Here is a 24887-nt window from a genome sequence, read left to right on the forward strand (position 1 = left end):
CTGTAAAGCCCTGTGAAGCGGTATATAAGTCTTAAGTGCTGTTGCTATTGCTTACAGGGGGGAGGTACAAAAACTATCCATATGGTGTTGTAACAACAACTTGCACCTGAACATTGGCAAGACCAAAGAGATGGTGCTAGACTTCCGGAGGAAAAAGGAGGAACCTGCCCCACTTTACATCGGGGTGGACTGTGTGGAGAGAGTTTCCTCCTTTAAATTTCTGGGAGTCTACCTCTGTGAAGATCTGACCTGGAAAGTTAATACAACCCAGGTGGCCAGAAAGGCCCAACAGAGACTTCACTTTCTCAGGGTCTTGCGGAAGAACAGGGTAGAACAACGGCTAATGACCCTCTTTTACCGGTCTACTATAGAGAGCGTCCTCTCGTACTGTATTGTGGTTTGGTATGCTGGTCTGACAGCTGTGGATAGGAAAGCATTACAAAGGCTGGTGAGCACAGCACAAGACATTGTGGGCTGTGCCCTGACACCACTGGATGACCTCGCCAGGGCTCGCTGCCTTGGAAGAGTGAGGAAAATCCTCAGGGATGACTCACACCCTGGACGGTATCTCTTTACTCTCCTACCATCGGGTAGGAGATACAGGAGTAAAGCCAGCCGCACCAACAGGCTGAAAAACAGCTTTTATCCATGGGCTGTTAGGCTCTTGAACGGGAAATAATTTTATAAACTTTATGCACGATCGACTTGCGAGGCCGATGTGTTGTGCAATTAGCTCACATGGTGCAATAAGATGGAGGGTTTGTTGTCACTGTGTGTTGGGGGGTGGGGGCACGAAGGGAGGCTCATCCAATCTCAATGTATACATGGTTGTACTTTGACAATAAAGGTTCATTCTCATTCTTCACTCAAAGGAGCCTGTTGAGGCCTTTCAGTCAAGATGGAGACTTCATGCCCTACCAGAATCTTACCTCAGCTGGAGTCATCTCGCTAACAGGATCAAATTCTTCCTGCAAGAGAAACAAAGAGAGGGATATTTACCAGAACTTAGTATGTGGAAAAGGGACACAGGGTGTGACTGGGCAGTGGAGGAGGGGGGGGTGTCCAGGTGACTGGGTTGATGAGTAAGGGTTAGAGACTGCAGTCAGATCAGGAGAATCAGGAGCTGGCAAGTGAACTCCAGGTCATCCTCAACGTACAACAGCTTGTTTAGTGAACGTTTGAACGGCACTGAGAAAAGTAACCTATGACCGTTTTTCACACTTGCGACCGTTGCAGCATTCCCCCATGGTCACGTGATTTACACTCGGATGCTTGGCAACCGACTCATATTTAGGACGGCTGCAGCGTCCCCCGGGCTCACGGGATCCCCTTTTGCGACGTTCTGACAAGCAAAGTCAATAAGGGGAGGCAGAATCACACTTCACAGCGATGTGACTAACTTAACAACCGCCATGATTCCACAGCTGTGGTAAAGGCACGTCGTAAAATGGGGCAAAATTCACTTAACCAAGGTGTCGCTTGGCAACAGAAATCTGGGGCTCAGATGTGGTCGCACGTCAAGGACTACCTGTGTACAGCTTAGTAGGGACAAGACTTAGGCGCTCTTTAATTTAAAGCGGGCCCCCTTCACAAGTTGGGTTGGATGTGGTACCTTAAGTATGTTGACTCATTGCGCTGTTGTGTGGCAAGAGCTGGCAAAATCCTTCTATCTGTCCCTTCTATCACTCTCCAATTGGACAGTTTGCCTTTCAAAACAATTTTCTTACTCGGGCTGACCCTGGGGCCTGATAACTAGGCTCTAGTTTGGGAATTAATATTGTAATATTTTAATATTGTAAGCTGCCTGGAATTACCCTCTAGTCCAGGGGTCCCCAACTCCCAGTCCGTGGACCAGTACCAGACCGCGGCATGCCAGCAACCGGTCCGCACAGACAAGCAAATCCCCATCTGTAGGATGCAGGCAGCACACAAAACCGCGCACCCTCCGGTCTGCGGAAAAACCTCTCTCCGCGGAACCGGTCCCCGGTGCCCAAAAGGTTGGGGATCTCTGCTCTAGTAAGACGGGCAGCCAATAAATTGGGTAAATAAAATAAATAAAATTATAATCCCCTTGACTGACCGGAGTGATCTCTCCCTCACAGACAGATTTCAAACATCCCGGAATAGGGCAACGTATTCTACTGTCCCTGAAACGACTTACAGTATATACAGGTAGCCCTTGAGTTATGACTGTAATGTATTACGTTCATAACTCCTAATGGTCATAAAACACGTCACGTGATGGACCTGATTCTATGACCTTTTTTTTTGCAGTAGTTGTTAAGTGAATCACCACTTAAGTTATTAAGAGCACCTGTGATTGTTCAGCAGAGGCTACAGTCATTAAGAGAGCCAATGGTTCACTACGGGCGTGGTTTTGCTGAAAATCGGAGGTAAGTGCTGGATTTTGGCAAAAATTGGTAAAATGCAGTTGTGTGACTATGAGCCAGTGCAAATGAGTGAATTGTGGTTTTCACAGGACTCCTTAACTAGATCAGGCAAAGGTCTAAGACCAGGGCTCTTCAAATGTGGCCCTTTTATGGCTTGTGGACTTCAACTCCCAGAATTCCTCAGCCAGGCACATGTGTGCCTGGCTGAGGAATTCTGGGAGTTAAAGTCCACAAGTCATAAAAGGACCAAGTTTGAAGAGCCCTGGTCTAATAGATGCATCCATGAACTTGTTAAGCCTGGATTTGCTCACTTGTTTGATAGATAGGTAGCCCTCGACTTACCACCATTCATTTAGTGAGTGTTCCAAGTTAAACGGCACTGGAAAAAAAGTGACACAATTCATCCTCGCACTTACGACAACTTGCACCATCCTTACGGTCACATGATCAAAATTCAGGCAACTGGCATGCATTTTTAATGGTTGCAGTGCCCTGGGATCATGCGATCGCCATTTGCAACCTTCCCAGCTGGCTTGCAACAAGGAGAGTCAATGGAGGAGGCCGGATCTGCTTCACTCAATCAGAATAGAGCTGGAAGGGACCCTGGAGGTCTTCTAGTCCAGCCCCCTGCTCAAGCAGGAGATCCTACACCAGGGGTGTCAAACTGCCAGCCCATGGGCCAGATGCGACACGTGGAGGCCACGCCCACCCCAGCTCCAGCAAGGGAAAAAGTCACGATACGTTGCGACATGTCACGTGATGTGGCGAGCGTGACACCCCTACACCATTTTAGACAGATGGCTGTCCAATCTTTTCTTAAAAACCTCCAGTGATGAAGCACTCACAACTAGATGCCAGCTGTTCCACTAGTTAATTGTTCTCACTGTTAAGAAATTTCTCCTTAATTCCAGGTTGCTTCTCTCCTTGGTTAGTTTCCATCAGTTGCTTCTTGTCCTGCCCTCTGGTGTTTTGGAGAATAGTTTGACCCCCTCTTCTTTGTGGCAGCCCCTCAAATCTATCATATCACCCCCAGCCTACTCCTTCTTTTCTCTAGACTGGCCATACCCAGTTCCTGCAACCGTTCTTCATATGTTCTTGTCTCCAGGCCTTTAATCATCTTAGTTGCTCTTCTCTGCACTTTTTCCAAAATCTCAACGTCTTTTTTGTAACGTGGTGACCAAAACTGTACGCAGTATTCCAGGTGTGGCCCTACTAAGGGTTTATAAAGCGGTACTAATGCTTCCCGTGATTTTGATTCTGTGCCTCTATTTCTACAACCAAGCATGTGACTCACTTAACGGCAGAAATTCACTTAAAAACAGTGGCATAAAAGATCGTAAAATCGTGTGCGACTCACTTAAGAATGGCCTCGCTTAGCAGCTGAAATTTTGATCACAATTGTGGTTGTAAGTCGAGGACCACATGTAAGTGGGGACTTGCACATGATATACGTAACCTGGTTACCGATTTAATCCATAATGTGGGCTTGCATGGTGCGTTAAACCGTAAACTAACCAAACAGGTGGGGACTTGCACAACAGGCTAGTGCAAATCCCCACCGTTTGGTTAATTTATGGTTTAACGCACCCTGCAAGCCCATATTATGGATTAAATCAGTAACCAGGTTATGTATATCATGTGAATGTGGCACAAGGACCCCCTGACTCTTATCTTCTCCCAGGTGCGTAGACTTTCACCTCCTTGCACTGGTGCCTTGAATCATACAACAAAGAGCAACAGATGATTAGGGGGCTGGAGGCCAAAACATATAGGGAACGGTTGCTGGAATTGGGTATGTGTAGTTTAACGAAGAGAAGAGTGAGGGGTGACATGATAGCAGTGTTCCAATATCTTAGGGGCTGCCACAAAGAAGAGGGAGTCAAGCCATTCTCCAAAGCACCTGAAAGCAGGACAAGAAGCAATGGATGGAAACTAGTCAAGGAGAGAAGCAACCTAGAACTAAGGAGAAACTTCCTGACAGTTAGAACAATTAACCAGTGGAACAACCTGCCTCCAGAAGTGGTGAATGCTCCAACACTGGAAGTTTTTAAGAGGAGACTGGACAGCCATTTGCCTGAAATGGTATAGGGTTTCCTGCCTGAGCAGGGGGTTGGACTAGATGACCTCCAAGGCCCCTTCCAACTTATTATTATTATTATTATTATTATTATTATTATTATTATTATTATTATTATTATTATTATTATTATTATTATTATTATTATTATTATTATTATACGTAGGGTCTTTGCAGAATCCAGCAGCGCGTGGCTGTTTTCACCTGATGCTTCCGTCAATAGAAGCCTAACATTGCGTTAGCATCTTTAGCAATTGGACTGCGTCACTGTGTACATCATAATAAAGACTGAGCCGCAAAGAGCTACGCTTGCTGAATTGATTTCTCTTTGGAAAGTGCATTCCGTGAGCCCAGAAAATCTCTTTTCATCTGTTTCTTGCAAGAAAAGGGGACGTCGTAAAGCAAATGAAGATGAAAGAGTTGAATAGCCAAAAATTCACCCAGCAGGATTTTCTCTGTTTCAGCCCCTTTCCGCAATCGGCTTAGAGGCTGGCAGAGAACCACCCACAATTACTTTTAATGATGCAGATTTATTTTCAGGATAGAAAGATGGAAACGAGGCAAGAGAAGCCAGCAATGCTGGGGCAGGAATGAAGGCGACAGATATTTATGATTGGCTGTTCCCAGATCAGATTGCTAATATAAATCAATGAGTTTGTCAAAGGGGGAAAAGAGGTTTCGTTTTGTGCTACTGCTAAGACACAAACACAATGAAAACAAGAGGTGGAACTGTGCTGAAGGTACTCCCCTGTGGTCCTACAGGTAGTCCCTGACTTACAACCATTCATTTGGTGGCCATTCCAAGTTAGAACGGCACAGAAAAAAGTGACTTATGACCCCTTTTTCACACTTGCGACCATTGCAGCATCCCACGTGATTAAAATTTGGAAGCTTGGCAACGGGCTCATATTTATGACGGTTGCAGTGCCCCGGGGTCACGTGATCCCCTTTTGTGACAAGCAAAGGCAATGGGGAAGCCAGATCCACCGAACAACTGTGCTACTAACTGTGCTACAACTGCAGTGATTCAGTGTGGCAAGAAAGGTCATAAAATGGGGCAAAACCCATCAAACAAGCTTAGCAAAATGCAGTATTGCAGGCTGACTCAGCCCACTGCCAGGAGTTCGATCCTGACCAGCTCACAGCTGACTCAGCTTTCCAGGTTGGGAAAATGAGGACCCAGATTGTTGACTCTGTGAACTGCTTAGATAGGGCTGTAAAATACTGTGAAGTGGGAGATAAGTCTAAGTGCTAAGGCTGTTGCTATTGTAAGTCAGGGAATACCTGTACTTTAGAGCAGAATTTTTCAGCCTTGACAACTTTAAAATAAATGGATTTCAACTCCCAGAATTCTCCAGCCAGAATTCTGGGAGTTTTAAGTCTGGATGTCTTGAAGTTGCCCAAGCTGAATGCATTAAGGGAATTTTAAAATTTTCTCCAAACAATGCTGAATTTGGATTTCCCGCACAAATCGTCTCACAGGATCAGCTCAAAGAATGTCAACCATTTTGCTCCGAGGGTTAGATAGCTCAATGCTTTTTGGAAGCTCAAACCAAGTGGAATTTTTCCAATGTCAGGCCCTTTACATACTCTGAGTCCTAATTTAGAGGCTATAATAAAGTGTGCATTGTGTAATCAGTGGATGTGGTCACATGTTAATTGGCCAGTTCTTGTCTGGACCAGTGATATTTCAACCTTGGCCACTTTAGGAAGAAGGGGTGGTGGTGGTGGTGGTGCCAAAATTAGCACAGCTGTGCCACATGCAAGATTTCTTCTAATGGTAAGGATAATACTGGTCAGCTTAATTATGGAGTGGCCAGGATGTGCAAAGAACGAAAGCACAGCTTTATTCTAAATTGTTTTCACACAATATTATGTGAACAAAGATCTGCAATATTAGAACAGCGATGCTGGCTGGGGAATTCTGGGAACTGAAGATCACAGATCTTAAAAGCTGTGAAGGTTGAGAAACGCTGGTTTAAAATGAAGGTCAGAAAGAATTACAAGGTTAATACACTTTGCTAAGGAAGTTATACGGATAAAGAGGTGGTTGCCTAGTTAGGCATGTGTGAATTCCAGAAGCCAAATTGCCTTGAATTGGGAAGTTAGGCTCATAAATCCTGTAAACCCCACCCCCACCCCCCAAACCTTCAGCACAGTCTTAACCCACCACAGCCACCCTAAGGGCCCATCTAATTTTTAGCTCCTGTGATTTTTTGGAAGGAGAGGAACGGATACGGGGCGGCTGGCCCACACTTACCACCACCGAAATGCGGACGCGTTTCGACTTGTGCTTTTCAGATGCCCCCGAATTCTCCTCCTTTTAATTTTTTACCAGGGGAACAAAACAAATGGGAGGGAGAGAGAACATAATTTCAGGAGGGAACGGCTGAGCGGGAGGGGGACAAAGTCTGCCAGGTTAGGGAGTGAGCAGCGGCCTGGGAAGCGAAGATTTTTTTTTTTTGCTCAAAGATGGAGAGAGGGACGGGGTGATAAAAACGGAGAGCTCACCTCCTGCGACTCTGCTGTGGAGGAGTTGGCACAAAAAAGATTCCTCAAGGTGATGCCCGGAGTCTCAGTCGTCCCTGCTGTCCACAAAGAGGGAGGGAGGGAGAGGGAGGGAAGGAGAAGGAGGGAGAGAAGGAGAGGAGGGAGACAGGGAGAGAGCGATGAGGGAGGGAGAGGGAGGGAGAGAAGGGAGGGAGACAGGGAGAGAGCGATGAGGGAAGGAGGGAGAGAGGAGGGATGGAGGGAAGGAGAGAGGAGGGAGACAGGGAGAGAGCGATGAGGGAGGGAGAGGGAGAGAGAGGAGGGAGGGAGGGAGACAGGGAGAGAGTGATGAGGGAAGGAGAGGAAGGAGGGAGAGAGGAGGGAGGGAGGGTAGGAGAGAGGAGGGAGACAGGGAGAGAGCGACGAGGGAGGAAGGAGGGAGAGAGAGGAGGGAGGGAGAAGGAGGGAGGGAGGGAGGGAAGGAGAGAGGAGGGAGACAGGGAGAGAGTGATGAGGGACGGAGAGGAAGGAGGGAGAAGGAGGCAGGGAGGAAGAGGAGGGAGGAGGGAGGGAGGGAAGGAGAGAGGAGGGAGACAGGGAGAGAGCGATGAGGGAGGGAGGGAGAAGGAGGGAGAAAGGGAAAGGAGGGAGGGAGAAGGGAGGGAGGGAGAGAGAAGGAGAGAGGGGAGATGGAGAGAGAGGAGGGAGACAGGGAGAGAGAAAGGAGGGAGGGAGGGGGAGAGACAATGAGGCCTCATAATTATTCAGACAGTAGCTGGGGGAGGAGCCAAGTGCTGTACAGCTAGTCCTCGACTTATGACCACAATTGAGCCCAACATTTCTGTCGTTAAGTGACACATTTCTGAAGTGAATTTTACCCCATTTTACAACTTTTCTTGCCATGTTTGTTAAGTGAATCGCTGAAGTTGTTAAGTTAGTAACATAGCTGTTAAGCGAATCTGGCTTTCCCATTGACCTTGCTGGTCAGAAGATCACAGAAGGTGATCACGTGACCCCCACCCCCACCCCCACCCCGGGACACTGCAACTGTCACAAATAGGAATCCGTTCCCAAGCATCGGAATTTTGATCATGTGGCCACGTGATCATAAGTCACTTCTTTCAATCCCCTTGGAACTTTGAACGGTCACTAACTGAACTGTTGTTAAGTCGAGGATGACCTGTATCGCTCAGAGGACTAGCAACTTGAAGCCCACCGTTAGAGACAAATGTACCGGGGCAGTTTGGGAAGCGAAAAGTCACCCTCTAAGACAGGGCTCTTCAAACATGGCCCTTTGATGACTTGTGGACTTCAACTCCCAGAATTCCTCAGCCGGGCACGCATGTGCCCGGCTGAGGAATTCTGGGAGTTGAAGTCCACAAGTCATCAAAGGGCCACGTTTGAAGAGCCCTGCTGTAAGAGAAAACCACGCAGCTTGCATTGCACAAATAAAGGGGAATATTTGTGGCTCAGGGTTGCAATGAGGGTTGGTGGTTTCCTTGCAAACATTTCATTACCCAAACTAGGTAACATCTTCAGTGCCAGGAAGGAGTGAGCGCTTGCGTTGCAGCTCTCAGGGGGACAAGTAGCAAGAGAGCTTTTTCGGTTACCTGAAGGGTTGTCTGACAAAGTGCTGGGGACCCTTTTCAGAGCCGGCTTCAGAGGTTTGCGGGGTTCGCTTTGCGGAGGGAGGAAGGCCGACTCCTCGGGCACAATCTGGTTGGAGAAGAAATAGAAGGGGGGAAAAAAAAGAAGAAATTAGAAATGGATTGGACACCAGCTTAGGTGCTTAACAGTTTGCGAGAAAGACTCTGAGGAAGGAGAGGGAGAAACGCTGCCTCGGAAAGCGTTCCCCCATCTTTCTGGGGCCCTGGTGGTTAGAATGCAGTACTGCAGGCTGCTTCTGCTGACTGCCGGCTGCCAGCAGTTTGGCAGTTCGATCCTGACCGGCTCAAGGCCGACTTCCGACTTCCATCCTTCCGAGGTCGGTAAAACGAGGAGACAGATTTTTTGGGGAGGCAAATATGCTGACTCAATGTATAGCTGTGAAAGTTGGAACATAAGAAAGGCCGAGGGCCAAAGAATTGAGGCCTTTGAACTGTGGTGCTGGAGAAGACTCCTGCGAGTCCCTTGGACTGCAAGGTGATCAAACCGGTCAGTCCTAGAGGAGATCGACCCTGACTGCTCTTTAGAAGGCCAGATCCTGAAGTTGAAACTCAAATACTTTGGCCACCTAATGAGAAGGAAGGACTCACTGGAGACGAGCCTAATGCTGGGAAAGGTTGAGGGCGAGAGAAGAAGGGGACGACAGAGAATAAAGTGGCTGGATGGAGTCACTGAAGCAGTAGGCGTGAGCTTAAAGGGACTCCAGAAGATGGTAGAGGACAGGAAGGCCTGGAGGAACATTGTTCATGGGGTCGTGAGGGGTCGGACACGACTTCGCAACTAACAACAACATGCTGACTATGTAAACCACTTAGAGAGGGCTGTAAAGCACTGTGAAGCAGTATATAAGTCTAAGTTCCATTGCTATTCTCGCTTGGCGGACCAGTGGAGGCGACGGCAGCAGCCTGGCAGGGGAGACGGGGATGGTCTCACGCGTGTGGGCCACATTTACAATTGCACTATTGTGTGTGGGTGTGCTCGGCCACCATTTCCGCAACCGCGTGCCAAACAGGTCGCACCCTGGCACTGGGCCACAGGCCGGGGGTTAGGAATCCCAGGCCTAGGTAGGAAACGATGGGAGAAGAGAGGCAGGAGGCCTCAGTGGCTCAACGGTCAGAGGAAGAAACTTGGGAAGCACCTGCCCTAATTGTTTAGGTGCTTAAAAATGGCGACGTGAGATTTGAACCTTCAGATTTGCCAGATCCTGTTAACTTAGCTTTCTTTGCAAGACAAGCAATCCACGACTTACAACTTAGCGACCGGTTCAATGGATCTCCCTGGGAGATCCATTGAACCGGTCACTAAGTTGTAAGTCGTGGATTGCTTGTCTTGCAAAGAAAGCTAAGTTAACAGGTGTACTTACGATCCAGATTCAAAGTTCTAATGGCTGCCCTTCTCCATGAGGTCACATGACCACACACTTTGGGCTGTTGGCAACCAGGCTGCCTTTAAAACCATCTGCAGTGTCCCACAGTCAGGGGACTGCGTTTTACTTATTTGTTTCATTTACTTACTTATTTGAGAGAATTTCTATAGCCGCCTACTCGCTCGCAGCGACTCTCAGCTGTTTATAGACAATTATGGCGGTTTTTCCTGAAAACTGGTATTTGCTTCTGTGGTTTTTTTGTGGGGTTTTTTGGGCAAAACTGGCCCATAGAAATCCATTAGCTGGCTTAATATCTGCTGTGTTTGCTTAATGACTGCCGCAGTCACACGGGTGACCTGATTTACAACTGTCATTAATGATGACCATGATGGGCAGGGTTCGTAACGGTCATAATTCGAGGACCTGCCTCTAAAATAGAATTAGCCCATCTGGTTTTGATTCCTGTTGGGATTACCCAGGAGGCCTAACAGTTACTCTGCACCCCAGCAGGATGATAGTAGGTGACTGTGTGTTTCTCTTTTTCCAGTGGTTTTGTAGGAGAGGACCAGGCTGAGCTTGAGGGAAGGGGTCAAAACACGTCATCAGCCATGAGTCCCTGTGCGCCCACAAGAGATCTAAGTCCCGCCCACCTAGCATTCCTTTCTTTAACTCCCTTTACAGTTAGTAGCTCAGGTTTTTGTAGAGAACTTAAGCTTGCAATCAATCTTCATACTCATTTGAACTGCTGGGATCTCCTTATTTCCCCACACTTGACAGGTTTTCAGCTTTACAAAATGGAAGGTGTTGGCAAAGTCACCCTTGGTGTACAGAGGGCCCAGGGGTCACCTGAAAGCGCACTCCTGTGTCCGGCATATGGTGTGGCTCCTTGTTCTCCTGGCTCTTCTCAGGGAGTCGGTGCTCCAGCTGGCTTTTCTCCTGCATAAACTTCCGGCGGCGAACGTAGCTCAGCTGGTCACAGAGGAGGGCGCCGATCTGAGTGCGGTCAACGGATCCTAGCAGGATCATGGATTCTGCAGAGAGAAGCAAACAGAATCTATTTTCTGGAACCAGGACAAACGGCGCACACGGTGCGTGGCTGAATTCATGCCACACTGGGCAAACTCAACCATTTCTGGATTCCCCAGAGTGGAAAACTTGAAAATGGGATAATTCTCTTGTGTTTTTGAAATAATCCAGAGGGGTTTGGACTAGAAGATGTCCAAGGTGCCTTACAAATTCTGTTATTCTGTTAACCTCTAGAACTATAAAAATGCAATCAGCGACTCACTTGCCAGTTGGCTAGCTTGATCCACTGGACAAAGTCCCAGTTCTCTCACACTTGTGGTGAGCTACTCCTCCCAGCAACCTCTGGTGCTATGCAAATGTAAGGCAAATGCAACCCGTGACTCCCTACCTACTTAATCCTGCATGCACAGCTGCATGTTGGCATGCAGCAATGTTGGCATGCAGCGATGCCACCGCAACTACAAATTGTTTCAACGTTATTTCCCTATTTCCCCCGGCTGCTCAGGAGATGTACCTCTACTTGTTCCTCCGAAAGGCCAAGCGGAGGTTACAAGGATGGCGGCAAAGTTGAACTGCACACAGAATGGTGCTACTGAGAACTGAGCAGCGTCTTGCCCTTTTTACAGCAAGTCTGAAGACACCGGGCTTAAAGCTTCTCCGTTATATTCAGAGATAACCGATTGTACAAACATGAGGCGGGTACTATTATAACTGCCCTCAATTATTCCTCAAGACTCAAAGTGTTCTCAACTCCTAATCTCCTGACCAATGTCACTGTCTGTTTTGGAACATGATCCAAAGGTCTCTAAGGAGAAACTTCCTGACAGTTAGAACAATCAACCAGTGGAACAACCTGCCTCCAGAAGTGGTGAATGCTCCAACACTGGACGTTTTAAAGAAGAGACTGGACAGCCATTTGCCTGAAATGGTATAAGGTTTCCTGCCTGAGCAGGGGGTTGGACTAGATGACCTCCAAGGTCCCTTCCAACTTTATTATTATTATTATTATTATTATTATTATTATTATTATTATTATTATTATTATTATTATTATTATTATTATTATTATTATTATCCAATTTCTCAGAATCTTTTTTTAAAAAATATGCTACCAAAGACCAGCCTTTAAGAAGAGATTGGACAACCATTTGTCTCTCTGCTTGAGCAGGGGGTTGGACTAGAGGACCTCCAAGGTCCCTTCCAGCTCCATTCCATTATACAGGTAGCCCTTGACTTTACAACATTTCATTTAGCGACTGTTCAAAGTTATAACGGCACTGAAAAAAGTGGCCTATGACCCGGGCTTTTTTCCTCATAGAACGGCACCTTTTTTGGATGGAACCTTGTAGGGTAGGCAAGGTGGGTTGTATGACATGTGTGAGTTCCGGCACCTTTTTCTTTTACAAAAAAAGCACTGCCTATGACCATTGCTCAAACGTACAGCCATTGCAGCATCCCCAGAAGCATGGGATTTATATTTGGATGAGTGACAACTGGCTCATATTTATGACAAGGGCAGTGTCCCAGGGTCACGTGATCCTGTTTTGCAAAGCCAACGGGAAAGCCAGATTCACTTAACAACCATGTTACTAATTTAACAACTGCGGCGATTCACTTAACAAATGTGGCAAGAAAAGTCGTAAAATGGGGCAAAACTCACTAAACAAATTTCTCACTTAACATAAATTTGGGCTCAATTGTGGTCGTAAGTTCTATTCTATTCTATTCTATTCTATTCTATTCTATTCTAATTCTATTCTATTCTATTCTATTCTTCTAGTCTAGTCTAGTCCTATTTCTCTGTTCTGTTCTGTTCTTATTTCTATATTCTATTCTATGCTATTCTGTTCTGTTCTGTTCTGTTCTATTCTTCTAGTCTAGTCTAGTCTAGTCCTATTTCTCTGTTCTGTTCTGTTCTTATTTCTATATCCTATCCTATCCTATCCTATCCTATTCTATTCTATTCTATTCTATTCTATTCTAATTCTATTCTATTCTATTCTGTTCTGTTCTGTTCTGTTCTGTTCTATTCTATTCTGTTCTGTTCTGTTCTGTTCTATTCTATTCTATTCTATTCTATTCTATTCTATTCTAATTCTATTCTATTCTATGCTATTCTATTCTGTTCTGTTCTGTTCTGTTCTATTCTGTTCTGTTCTGTTCTGTTCTATTCTATTCTATTCTATTCTATTCTATTCTATTCTATTCTATTCTAATTCTATTCTATTCTATGCTATTCTATTCTGTTCTGTTCTGTTCTATTCTATTCTGTTCTGTTCTGTTCTATTCTATTCTATTCTATTCTATTCTATTCTATTCTATTCTATTCTATTCTATTCTATTCTATTCTATTCTATTCTATTCTATTCTATTCTATTCTATTCTATTCTAATTCTATTCTATGCTATGCTATGCTATGCTATGCTATGCTATTCTAGTCTTTGAAATGATAAATCATTGTGCTTTTTCTCCAGCTAAAGAATGCCCACTTGCTGCCGAAGCCCTACAAATGTTTCAACAGACTGTTACAAGCTTGTTTTTACTGCAAATATATCTCAGGGTGTTTTTAAGCAGGAAGACCCACTTGCCAGAAGCATTGCAGATCACAAGTGCAAGCTTTTGACTGTTCAGCTCCGCTTTTGCTTCTTAGATGCCACCAGCAGAATCAGCATTTATTTCTTTTTGATCCTTTTTTTTAGACTTTTGCATTAGCCAAGATCAAAGTGTCCACTTGGGCGGAAAACTGACTAGGGACTCTTCAGCAAGATCCCTTTACTTTCCCCACCTGCTTGCTCAGTGAGATCTGGAGAGAACCTTTTAAGGAAGGAAGGAAGGAAGGAAGGAAGGAAGGAAGGAAGGGAGGGAGGGAGGGAGGGAGGGAGGGAGGGAGGGAAGGAAGGAAGGAAGGAAGGAAGGAAGGAAGGAAGGAAGGAAGGAAGGAAGGAAGGAAGGAAAGAAGGACAGGATTCTATTTGAAGTCAGGCAACCCAGGGGTGGTTAGTTTTTTTCAACCTCAGCAACCTCAGCAAGCTGTGTGGACTTCAACTCCCAGAATTCCCCATCTCCACTACTCTATTCCACAGCCACAGAATTGATCCAGCAGCCTTCCAGATGAACACGGTGGATATTTTACTGCTCCATAAAGAAAAGAGTTTTTTTTTCTGTGCAGAATTCAGTCCCCGAAGATGTCCACGTTTCTTAATGTCTTTGCTTTTAAAAAATTAAAAATGTCATAGCCACACTGGGGACCAAGATAAGGAACGGTCCGTGTCCCTTTCCGCTCTTCCTGTGAGATGCAGACTTAGCAAAAACGTGGCAAAACTACTAATTTGGATGACTAATACAGCACAGGACTGTGATTGCTTTTTTGTTTCTGGTTGTTTTTTTTTGAAGGAGAGGAGCAGATGCAGTTCAAAACCCAGCTGGGACGTGAATAACAACATCTCAAAAAATCTAAAAGGTGGATCAGGCCAAGAGCTCACGTAAGCCAGCATTCTGGGTCCCACAGGGGCCTATCTGTTGCATCTGAACGGGAAACTAACCCTCTTCTATTGTGGTTTTCTAGCAGCCAGTGCTCAAGATACACAGGTAGTCCTCGACTTACAAGAGTTCATTTAGTGACTGTTCAAAGTTACAACGGCACTGAAAAATGTGACTGTGATGACCGTTTTTCACACTTACGACTCTTGCAGCATCCCCTGAGGTCACGTGATTAAAATTCAGGTGCTTGGCAAAGGACTCATATTTATGACGGTTGCAGCATCCCGGCACCACGTGATCCCCTTTTGCGACCTTCGGACAAGCCAAGTCAATGGGAAAGCCAGATTTGCTTAACAACCGTGTTACTAATTTAACATCTGCAGTGATTCACTGAACAATTGAGGCAAAACTCACTTAACAAATGTCTCACTTAGCAACAGAAATTTTGGGCTCAGTTGTGTTAGAAAGTTGAGGACTACCTGTCTTTATTTTATTTATATCTGTCTTTTATTACTTTTTTAAAAATATAATTAACTCCAGGTGAGGAACATACTTAATATTCCTTCTTTCTCTCTATTTTCACCACTGTGAGGAGCTGGGCTGAAGGAGAATGAAATGAAGGAATGAAGGAGGGAGGGAGGGAGGGAGGGAGGAAGGGAGGAAGGAAGGAAGGAAGGAAAGAGGAAGGAAGACAGAGAAAGAAAGAAAGAAAGAAAGAAAGAAAGAAAGAAAGAAAGAAAGAAAGAAAGAAAGAAAGAAAGAAAGAAAGAAAGAAAGAAAGGAATGAAGGAGGGAGGGAGGGAGGGAGGGAGGAAGGAAGGAAGGAAGGAAGGAAGGAAGGAAGGAAGGAAGGAAGGAAGGAAGGAAGGAAGGAAAGTCAATCAGGCTGAAAACTGGAAAAGATTTTGTTGAAAATGTTGAGATTCTGTCCCAAAGAGTGATTAAACCATCATGTTTTGTAACAGAAACCGAACACGCATGCAACATGTTTAGCCTAATTCTTGAATTAACCAATTTTCTGAGGTTGCACGATACACAGGAACTATACATTAATTTTGGGTTAATAGGCTGGGTTCACCAAGAGTGAACCAAGATTAATACGATTTAGGTTTAATCTCAAAGTGGTTTTTTTTTGTAAAAAAGCAACTGAACTGTTTTTCCTTGAGGAAGAAGACAATGTTTCGCTTCTTATCCAAGACGCTTCATCAGTTGCGACGCTTGTGAAACTTTCTGGATGAGAAGCAAAACCTTTTTTTCTTCCTCAAGAAAAAAACAGTCCAGTTGCTTTTTTAAAAAAACAACAACACCACCACACACTTTCGAGACAAGCTATGACCTGGATGACAGAGAATAACTGAGAATAATAAATAGACATTTATTCAAGTTTAGCCTGTTGACGCAGAAACAAGGCCTTTGGCTGACCCGGTTCAGCTTATTGTGCGAACGTAACTGACGAAGTCTTCCCGCTTGAGAGTATCAACATACTTAAGGATGATCAAGAAATAATATAAAGGGGAAGTCAAATGTGTCATAGTTACTAGACTATCGTTGTTGCCATGATGTCTTTCTGGCATATATATATACACTGCTTTTTTTGTAAAAGAAAAAGGTGCCGGAACTCACACACGTCATACAACCCGCCTTGCCTACCCTACAAGGTTCCATCCAAAAAAGGTGCCGGAACTCCGTTCTGAGCATTCTATGAGAAAAAAAAAGCCCTGTATATATATATATATTATAAAAAACCTCCACACAAAACAAGCTTGATCTAAAAAGAATTTCAAAAATATCACGGTGGCAATTATGATTTGAATGGATCATTTCCCCTCTGTAATTTTTGCATCCAATTCAGCGACAACGTGCAGCCATTTGAGTTTTGTTATAATTTGAGCTCAGTGAGGTCAGTAACTGCTCGGTTGACTCACCCACCAATCGATAAAGCATTAGGAAAATAGCCCGTTGCATCAGCTCCTTCGGAAGAGGCATTGGGACAATCTGGGAGAATCTATATTCGTCACAATGGGAAACGCAGCAGGCCGTATGTTTAGGCGCCGATGCTTCCCTTTAAGCCATTAAAAAACAACAACCCACGGATGCACTAAGACATCTGTAATGGGAAAGCAAGAGTAGAATAGAATAGAAGCTGGAAGGGACCTTGGAGGTCTTCTAGTCCAGCCCCCTGCTGAAGCAGGAGAACCTATACCAGAGGTAGGCAACCTTGGCTCTTTTATGACTCGTGGACTTCAACTCCCAGAATTCCTGAGCCAACATAGGAATTCTGGGAGTTGAAGTCCATGAGTCATAAAAGAGCCAAGGTTGCCTACCCCTGACCTATACCATCTCAGACAGGTGACTGTCTAGTCTCTTCTTAAAAATCTCCAGTGATGGAGCACCCACAATTTCTGGAGGCAAGCTGTTCCACTGGTTAATTGTCCTCACTGTCAGGAAGTTTCTCCTTAATTCCAGGTTGCTTCTCTCTTTGGTCAGTTTCCATCCATTGTTTCTCGTCCTTCCCTCTGGTGCTCTGGTGCTCTCGTCCTTCCCTCTGCCCCCCTCTGCCTTGTGGCAGCCCCTCAGATACTGGAATACCGCTATGTTTCTCAACCTTGGGAAGACGTGTGGATCAACTCCCAGAATTCCCCAGCCAGCATCTCCAATTCTCCTTTGCCAGCTTTTCCTCGTAGAACAGTGGTCCCCAATCCTTCTGGCTCCCTGGACCGGCAGCAGTGGTGGGGGTGCTTGGAGAAGAGGGGATGGTTTTGCGCATGCAAATGGAAAACATACACACCCACCACTTGTTAAAAGGGAGCTTCTCGTGCTTGCCCGCTACTTGTGGGGACCGATCCCCAATGGGTCACAGCTCCATACTGGGCTGTGCTCCAGGGTTTGGGGACCCCTGTTGTAGTATTTCACTGTTGTGAAGCTCAAACTTGCATCACAATGTCTCTGTGTACAGCTGCTTAACACCAGCTCTTGTGAGAGGTGAAGGGCATAGGATGGGCACATTGGTTACAGGTCGTCCTCAACTTATGGTCCACAACTGGGAGTAGAATTTCCACTGCTAAGCAAGACAGTTGTTAAGGGAGTCATGGGCCATTAAGCGAATCACTGCAGTGGTTAGGTCAGAGGCCTTCAAACTCGGCCCTTTTATGACTCATGGACTTCAACTCCCAGAATTCCTCAGCCAGCATGCCTGAGTCATAAAAGGGCCGGGTTTGAAGGCCCCTGGGTTAAGTGAATTACAACTTGGTTAAAAGAATCTGGCTTCTTCCATTGGCTTTACTTGTCAGAAACCAGATAGAAAGGTGGCACATGGCAATCACATGGCCCCGGCATGTTGCATCCCTCGTAAATACATGCCGGTTGCCCCCTATCCTAATTTTGATCGCATGACTGTAGCGATGCTGCGACAGGCATGAAGGGCAAGGATCGGTCATAAATCAACTTTTCCGTGCCACTGTAATTTCAAACGGTGGGTAAACTAGTGGTTGTAAGGGAAGACTACCTGTATGTGATTCACGTGGCCAACATTTGGTTCTATTCAACGTTCATTTTCGACTAAACTCTTAGGACCCAATACACCAACTTGCTTGTTATGTTAGGATTTCATTTTTTTAATGCTTAGGCTTTCACTTCTGTTGGTGTGGCTAAGGAACCAGAGTTAGCGTGCAAGACTCCAGCTGTGTCTTAGGGCAAGCAGTCCAATCATGGGCTTGAATTAGTAAAACTAAACCCAGTGGTTAGAATACAGTATTGCAGGTAAACTCTGCCCACCACCAGGAGTTCAATCCTGACCACAGTTTCGTTCCATACAGTATAAACCAGGGGTCTTCAAACTTGGCCCTTTTATGACTTGTGGACTTGAACTCTCAGAATTCTTCAGCCAGCATGCCTGGCTGAGGAATTCTGGGAGTTGAAGTCCACAAGTCATAAAAGGGCCAAGTTTGAAAACCCCTGGTATAAACCTTGAGAACTCTCAAACTTCCTCTTTCCGTTATATTTTCAAGATGGACATGTTTAATATTCATATGTTATGCACATGTAGGGGTGTAGGTCTATACATATGTTGAATATAGTATATGTATGTTGTATATAGTATGTTTAGGTGTGCGTCGTGTATGTGTCCACTTTGAGAGCGGACAATTAAATTTCATTTTTGATGTGTGTCGTTGTGCCCACAGTAAAAAAAAATATGACAATAAAGGTTATCTTCCATCTTGCCGTAGTCAAGGACCCAGATTGTTGGGGGGCAAATATGAGGACCCAGATTGTTGGGGGGCAAATATGCTGACTCTGTAAACCGCTCAGAGAAGGCTGTAAAAGCACCATAGAGCGGTATATAAGTCTAAGTGCTATTGCTATTGCTGGTTGTAAAAAGTAGATTGGGGGTATTTAGTTCTTGCTTGCAAAAGTCAAGTTCTACAACTCCTGACCTCATCCCGCCTCTCCAAGCTGCCTGGCTATCTTTTTCTCTTACCAGCTGATTCCACCAGAGCTAGGCTTTTCATCTTGGTGCTGTGTAACACATCCTGAAGATCCCGATACCTACAGTTCAGGGTGATATAACGCACGTCGCGCACCATGATGTCCTCCACCCGTACGTTGTACTTCCTGAAAAAAGGCAAACAAGCTGGCTGAGTGTACACACTTAACTTAATCAATTATTTAACCTACTCTCTGGATATTACCCATGCATTAAACTGCAGGCAGTCTTTGACTTACGACCACAACTGAGCCCAACATTTCTGTCGCTAAAATGAGGTATTTGTTAAGTGAGTTTTGACCTTTCTCGTCACTGCGCTTGTTAAATTAGTAACCTGGTTGTTAAGTGAATCTGGCTTCCCCTTCGACTTGGCTCATCAGAAGATCGCAAAAGGGGATCACGTGACCCCGGGACACTGCGACCGTCATAAATATGAGACAGTTGCCAAGCGTCTGAATTTTGATCACATGACCATGGGGATGCTGCAACAGCTGCAAGTGTGAAAAACGGTCATAAGTCACTTTTTTCGGTGATGTTGTAACTTTGAGTGGTCACTAAATGAACTGTTGTAAGTCGAGGACTACTTATACAGTGAACAAAGTCAGCGGTTTTTTTTTATAATTAGTATTTTTCAGCAGAATTAAAGTAGACAGTTTTTTTTAAAAAAAAAGCGAGAAAACAGAATATTAAAAAAAACCAAGCAAGCAAGAAAAGAAAAAACAGACTTAAAACTTCCATTCTTCTTTCTGTTAATTGCCATCTTATTCTTACACCTTCCTCTTTGAGCCATCAATCAAATCCATCAATCATCAATGCAGCCTTTTCTTCTTTCAACAAAAAGCCCGTGTAAAGCTTCCAGTCTTTTAAAAGAAAAGTCTTATTGCCTTTTCCCTGGCCAGTGAAGTAAATTGGTTGGGTTCGGACAACACACTAACAACCTGGAAAAGAACTTAAGAGTAATGTTAAGCAAGGATCGGTGGGTTATGTGAATGCATTTGCTAGATCTTGGCCTAATATGCCGAAGTCTCTGACATTACAGGCAAGGCATGGCTTTTTAAAGCAGAGGTTGAGAACTCAACCCACCCACACCAACCTTTCACAAATTCTTAATTGGTTCTGGGAGATGTGATGAGTATGTACCAAAAAACAATGAGTACTAAACTAATTTTTCCCATAAGGAATAATGTAGTGAGTCACAAGGCAGCCAACACTGACAAGTTCTAGCTTGTGCGCTGAGTACCAAACAAACAACGAATATAAAAATGATGTTTTTTTATACGATGTAAAAAAGATGTTGAGACTCTAGAAAGAGTGCAGAGAAGAGCAATGAAGATGATCAGGGGACTGGAGGCTAAAACATATAAGGAACGGCTGCTGGAATTGGGTATGTCTAGTTTAACGAAGAGAAGGACTAGGGGTGACGTGATAGTAATGTTCCAATATCTCAGGGGCTGCCACCAAGAGGAGGAAGTCAAGCCGTTTGTTGTGATTCAGGGTCAGCCTGTGGGTTCGGCAGTTGGGTCGGACGACCCAGAGGAGGAGGAGGGGGGTGTTGAAGAGCTTGCTGAGGGGATTGGACAGCTTGATGAGAGCCCCCAGCCAGGCCCCTCTCATCTGGTCACGACGCAGACCCAGCTCTGTGAGCCTGACAGCGTGGATGAAGATGACCCACAGCTGGCCCTGTTCAAGGACGCCCGACGGAGGAGGCAGTCAATCAGGAGTAAACAGAGGAAGGCAATGGGGCACCTCGGAAGGAGGCAGAGAGAGTCCACGCCCTGAACTGTATTTAAGGGGAATGCGTGGGAGGGCTGGTTTGCTGAAGGCAACCGCTTGGATAGTTCCTGTTTCTTAGCTCCTGTTTCATGGTTGGTGTCTTGTCTTGCTCTGTTTTATGTGAATAAATTTGGCAGGCTTTATTCCAGCCTCTTGCCGTTTGTAAAGGGGTTGTCCCTGCTTTTGCTGCAGGGCCGGTAGCAGGCTGGTACAGAACACCGTTCTCCAAAGCACCTGAAGGCAGGACAAGAAGCAACGGATGGAAACTAACCAAGGAGAGAAGCAACCTAGAACTAAGGAGAAACTTCCTGACAGTTAGAACAATTAACCAGTGGAACAACCTGCCTCCAGAAGCGGCGAATGCTCCAACACTGGAAGTTTTTAAGAAGAGACTGGACAGCCATTCATCTGAAATGGTATAGGGTTTCCTGCCTGAGCAGAGAGTTGGACTAGATGACCTCCAAAGACCCTTCCAACTTTATCATTATCATTATTATTAAGTTCTTAGGTCAAAATACATTGAGTAGCCAATTTGATGAATTTCAAAGAAGCTGAATACCAAGATACCACGTATACTGGGCTTCTTCATTCTTGGATTTTGAAGAGCAAAAGGGTTCCCTAAATTGCCCTTGAAAAATACTCTCCTTGGTCACCCTGCCGCACTTCTCAAGAGGAAAAACCCCTAAAAAAAAATAAATAAATACGGCAAGTGTAATCGTCAGCTTCAGGGAAGTTGTGCACCTTTTGGATCCAGGGAATCTTGCAGGGTTACAAAGTCTGTAACAGCAGCAAGGAATCGGACACTTGCAAAATGCACTTTGCACGATGCTTTGGCACAAATCAATAGAGGCTACGCCGGTAGAAAAACAATATGAGCAGCCAGCCTAAAAGCTAATGACAAACTAGATTCCAAAGAGGAGAAATAAACCAAGAAATCCAAAGAGTCTTAGCCCCCTATTGCAGGGGTCTTCAAACTTGGCCTGTTTACGACTTGTGGACTTCAACTCCCAGAATTCCTCAGCCAGGCACACCTGGATGAGGAATTCTGGGAATTGAAGTCCACAAGTCATGAAAGGGCCAGGTTTGAAGACCCCTGCCCTATTGCTCTGTGGGCAGATGGAGAAAACATTAGGCCAAGATGTTTTTGAGAAGAGACTGGACCACCGTTCATCTGAAATGGTACAGGGCAGGGGTCCCCAACTCCCAGTCCGTGGCCCAGTGTTGGGCCTCAGCCTGCTCAGAACCGGGCCGCAGAAGTGGTGTGTGCACGTGTGAAGCTGCATTTGAGAAAGCAGTGCGTGCACGCTCACAAAACCATCCCATCCACCTCCTCCCAGCGCCACCTCTGCCGATCTGCCGAGGTTGGAGAGTGCTGGTATAGGGGTTCCCGCTTGGACTAGAACAGCAGGCCCCCAACCTTTTGGGCAGCAGGGACCGATTCCATGGAGAAAGGTTTTTTCCATGGACTGGAGAAGGCGTGGATTTTGTGTGTGGCCTCCATCTTTGCTCGTTTGTGCGGCCCGGTTGCTGGTATACCACAGACTGGTGCTGGTCCAAAGACCAGGTGTCGGGGACCCCTGGACTAGAACAGGGCTTTTCAATGTTTTCACCCATTGTACCACTTTTAGGATACGGCAACATCTGAGTACCACCAGTCGCCAAGTAAGGTGTCAAAAACTTGATGACCAAAAAAAAAAAAGGAAAGGAAAAAAGTGATGAAGTACAGGTAGTCCTCGACTTACAACAGTCAGCTTAGTGACTGTTTGAAGTTACAATGGCACTGAAAAAAGTGCCCCCCCAAGCCACAACCTAGCAAGACACCTGCCTGCCCGCCCGGTGGTGCTCTTCCTCCTGTCCGAGGTTTTCATTGTTGTGAGCATTTCTGTTGAGGATTGGCAGTGGGGGTGGGGTGGGGGGTGTTTGGTTTTTATTCCCCCCCACCTGCTGGGTGGTTGCAGCAGGTTTTGGTCACCGCATGACCCTGGATACTGTGACCATCATAAATATGAATCAGTTGCCAAGCATCTGAATGTAAATCACAAGACCCTGGAGATGCTGCAAGATTCCAGCTGATCGGCGCTTCTTCTGGGCTCACAGAAGCGCCAGGATCAGTGCCGAGCTCCAGCTGGAGACTGGCGCTAATCCTGATGCTTCCGCCGAGCCCTGACAGCCCTGCAGCTCCAGCCATCTCTCGCTCAGGCTTGTGCGGTGCTGCCACCGGTTCAGCTCATTCCCCTCCCCCGCTACCACTTTTCTAGGAGGGCCGCGTACCACCTGCCAGGTGCCAATGTACCACAGGTGGTACCCGTACCACTGGCTGAAAAGCCCTGAACTAGAAGACCTCCATGGTCTCTTCCAGCTCTGTTACTCTGATTGTTTTGAACCATAGCTCCCATTAATAGTTATTATTCAGGGCGCTCTGCATCAAGTTCCCTGCAGCATTATAGCCCTGAGTCAGGGTCATCCCCCACATTCGTGCACACTTACTCCTGGTGTCCCCAACCCAGCTCTGGCAAATAGGGCAGTTTCTTGATCCGGATGATGCTGTCGTACAGGGAAGGCTGCAAGCTCTGGGCCACGGCATTAGCCAGGATCACTGCAATCATAACTGGCAGGATGTGCGAAATCTGGCCGGTCAGCTCGAAAACGATGACGGCGGTGGAGACCGTGTGGGTGACGGCTCCAGAGAGGGCAGCTGCACCTGGGGAAGGCGGGGGGGGGAGTGGGAAGGAAGAGATCCATGTCAGTGAATAGCAGCACCGATTTCTGCATTAGGAGATGGGGAAGGCCTCAGATTGGGCGGATGGCCCGCCGGCAGTTCAGAGGAATCCAACGTTTGGAGATACTTATTTATTTTTTGTAATAATGCATTGATTTTTTCCCCTCATTTTACAATTGTGATATTTAAAAAGCAACGTGATGACTGGGTTAATCAATAGTTCAATAGTGTACATAAATGTTTAGTATAAATCTCCTGTTACAACATCAGATATTTCCTCTCTTTTTCCATTAATATCTGTTATCTCATATTTGGCTGGTACAGGGGTCTTCAAACTTGGTCCTTTTATGACTTGTGGACTTCAACTTCCAGAATTCCTCAGCCACCATACGCTGGCTGAGGAATTCTGGGAGTTGAAGTCCACAAGTCATAAAAGGGGCAAGTTCAAAGACCCCTGGGCTAGTACAATGATTGTTATCAACTAAATAAAAACATCTTGCTGCCGGCATCAAGTTCCCTTCGTCCAGTGCGCTCCCACAGGGAGGGTCTTCTCAGGGTGCCACCGGTAAGAGATTGCCGGCGGGTAACACCCAGTGATAGGGCCTTCTCAGTGGGGGCGCCTGCCCTTTGGAACCAGCTGCCAGTGGAGCTGAGGACTGCCCCCGACCTCCGTTCATTCCGCCGGGGCCTGAAGACCTGGCTCTTTGAGCTCTCTGGCCCAGGCTGAGGATTAATCTTGTTTTAACTGGGGTTTTATTTATACAGGGACAGATATAATTTTTTTTAAATTTGTTTTTAACTTTTGTATTTTGGTTTTTTAATCACCCTGTAAACCGCCCTGAGTCCTTCGGGAAAGGGCGGTATATAAATGTAATAAAATAAATAAATAAATAAATAAAATCTTTGTTACAGTTTTCAATAATTTTTAGCTTATACCTATTTTAATTGCATTTGCAATTAATCCTTGTATACAGTCAATGTCCTAGTATTGCTTTTTTTTCTTTCAGGATTTAATTTCCCATCGATATTCAAAGTAACACTATTATTTATGATTTCCAAGTATTTTATATTTAGGTGACCAAAAGTTTCCCTTATCTCAACTTCTTCTTTTTTCCCCTTTTCATACCAAAGTCTAATATTCTGGTTACACATCTTATCTATTTCATTATAATATTGCTCTGTTTCCTAAATGTTATCTATTTTCCACCATGTTCAATCATCTAATTGATAATACAGTAACCCCATAATAAATCAAAACCATTATAGGTGTTGGCTGGGTTAACAAATAATTCAAATTTTTAGTTTAAGCCTAACATTTGGAGATATTTTTAAAGGTTTGCCATGCTAGACAGACTAGGCAGTTGCGCCCTTGGGACATGTGGAGAGCCTGTTATGAAAATTATTATTATGACAATAAT

At 45.5% G+C, this 24887-nt stretch overlaps 1 protein-coding gene across 2 annotated transcripts in view; it reads right to left on the minus strand.

Moving 5' to 3' along the window:
* Window positions 1-24887, minus strand: part of CLCN2 (chloride voltage-gated channel 2) — a 133967-nt gene that overhangs the window by 10177 nt on the left and 98903 nt on the right. The window contains exons 15-21 of one of the 2 annotated variants that reach the window (XM_081329150.1): window positions 23238-23451; window positions 18972-19105; window positions 10835-11019; window positions 8568-8673; window positions 6979-7052; window positions 6728-6787; window positions 930-968 (exon numbers count right to left, since the gene is read on the minus strand). In XM_081329150.1, coding sequence (XP_081185276.1) covers window positions 930-968; window positions 6728-6787; window positions 6979-7052; window positions 8568-8673; window positions 10835-11019; window positions 18972-19105; window positions 23238-23451 — 812 coding nt within the window. Of the gene's footprint in view, window positions 1-929; window positions 969-6727; window positions 6788-6978; window positions 7056-8567; window positions 8674-10834; window positions 11020-18971; window positions 19106-23237; window positions 23452-24887 lie in introns of both variants that reach the window. The other variant, XM_081329149.1, reaches the window with a different exon arrangement.

This window comes from Vipera berus, assembly GCF_964194415.1.
Source record: "Vipera berus genome assembly, chromosome: 5".
Taxonomy (NCBI): domain Eukaryota; kingdom Metazoa; phylum Chordata; class Lepidosauria; order Squamata; family Viperidae; genus Vipera; species Vipera berus.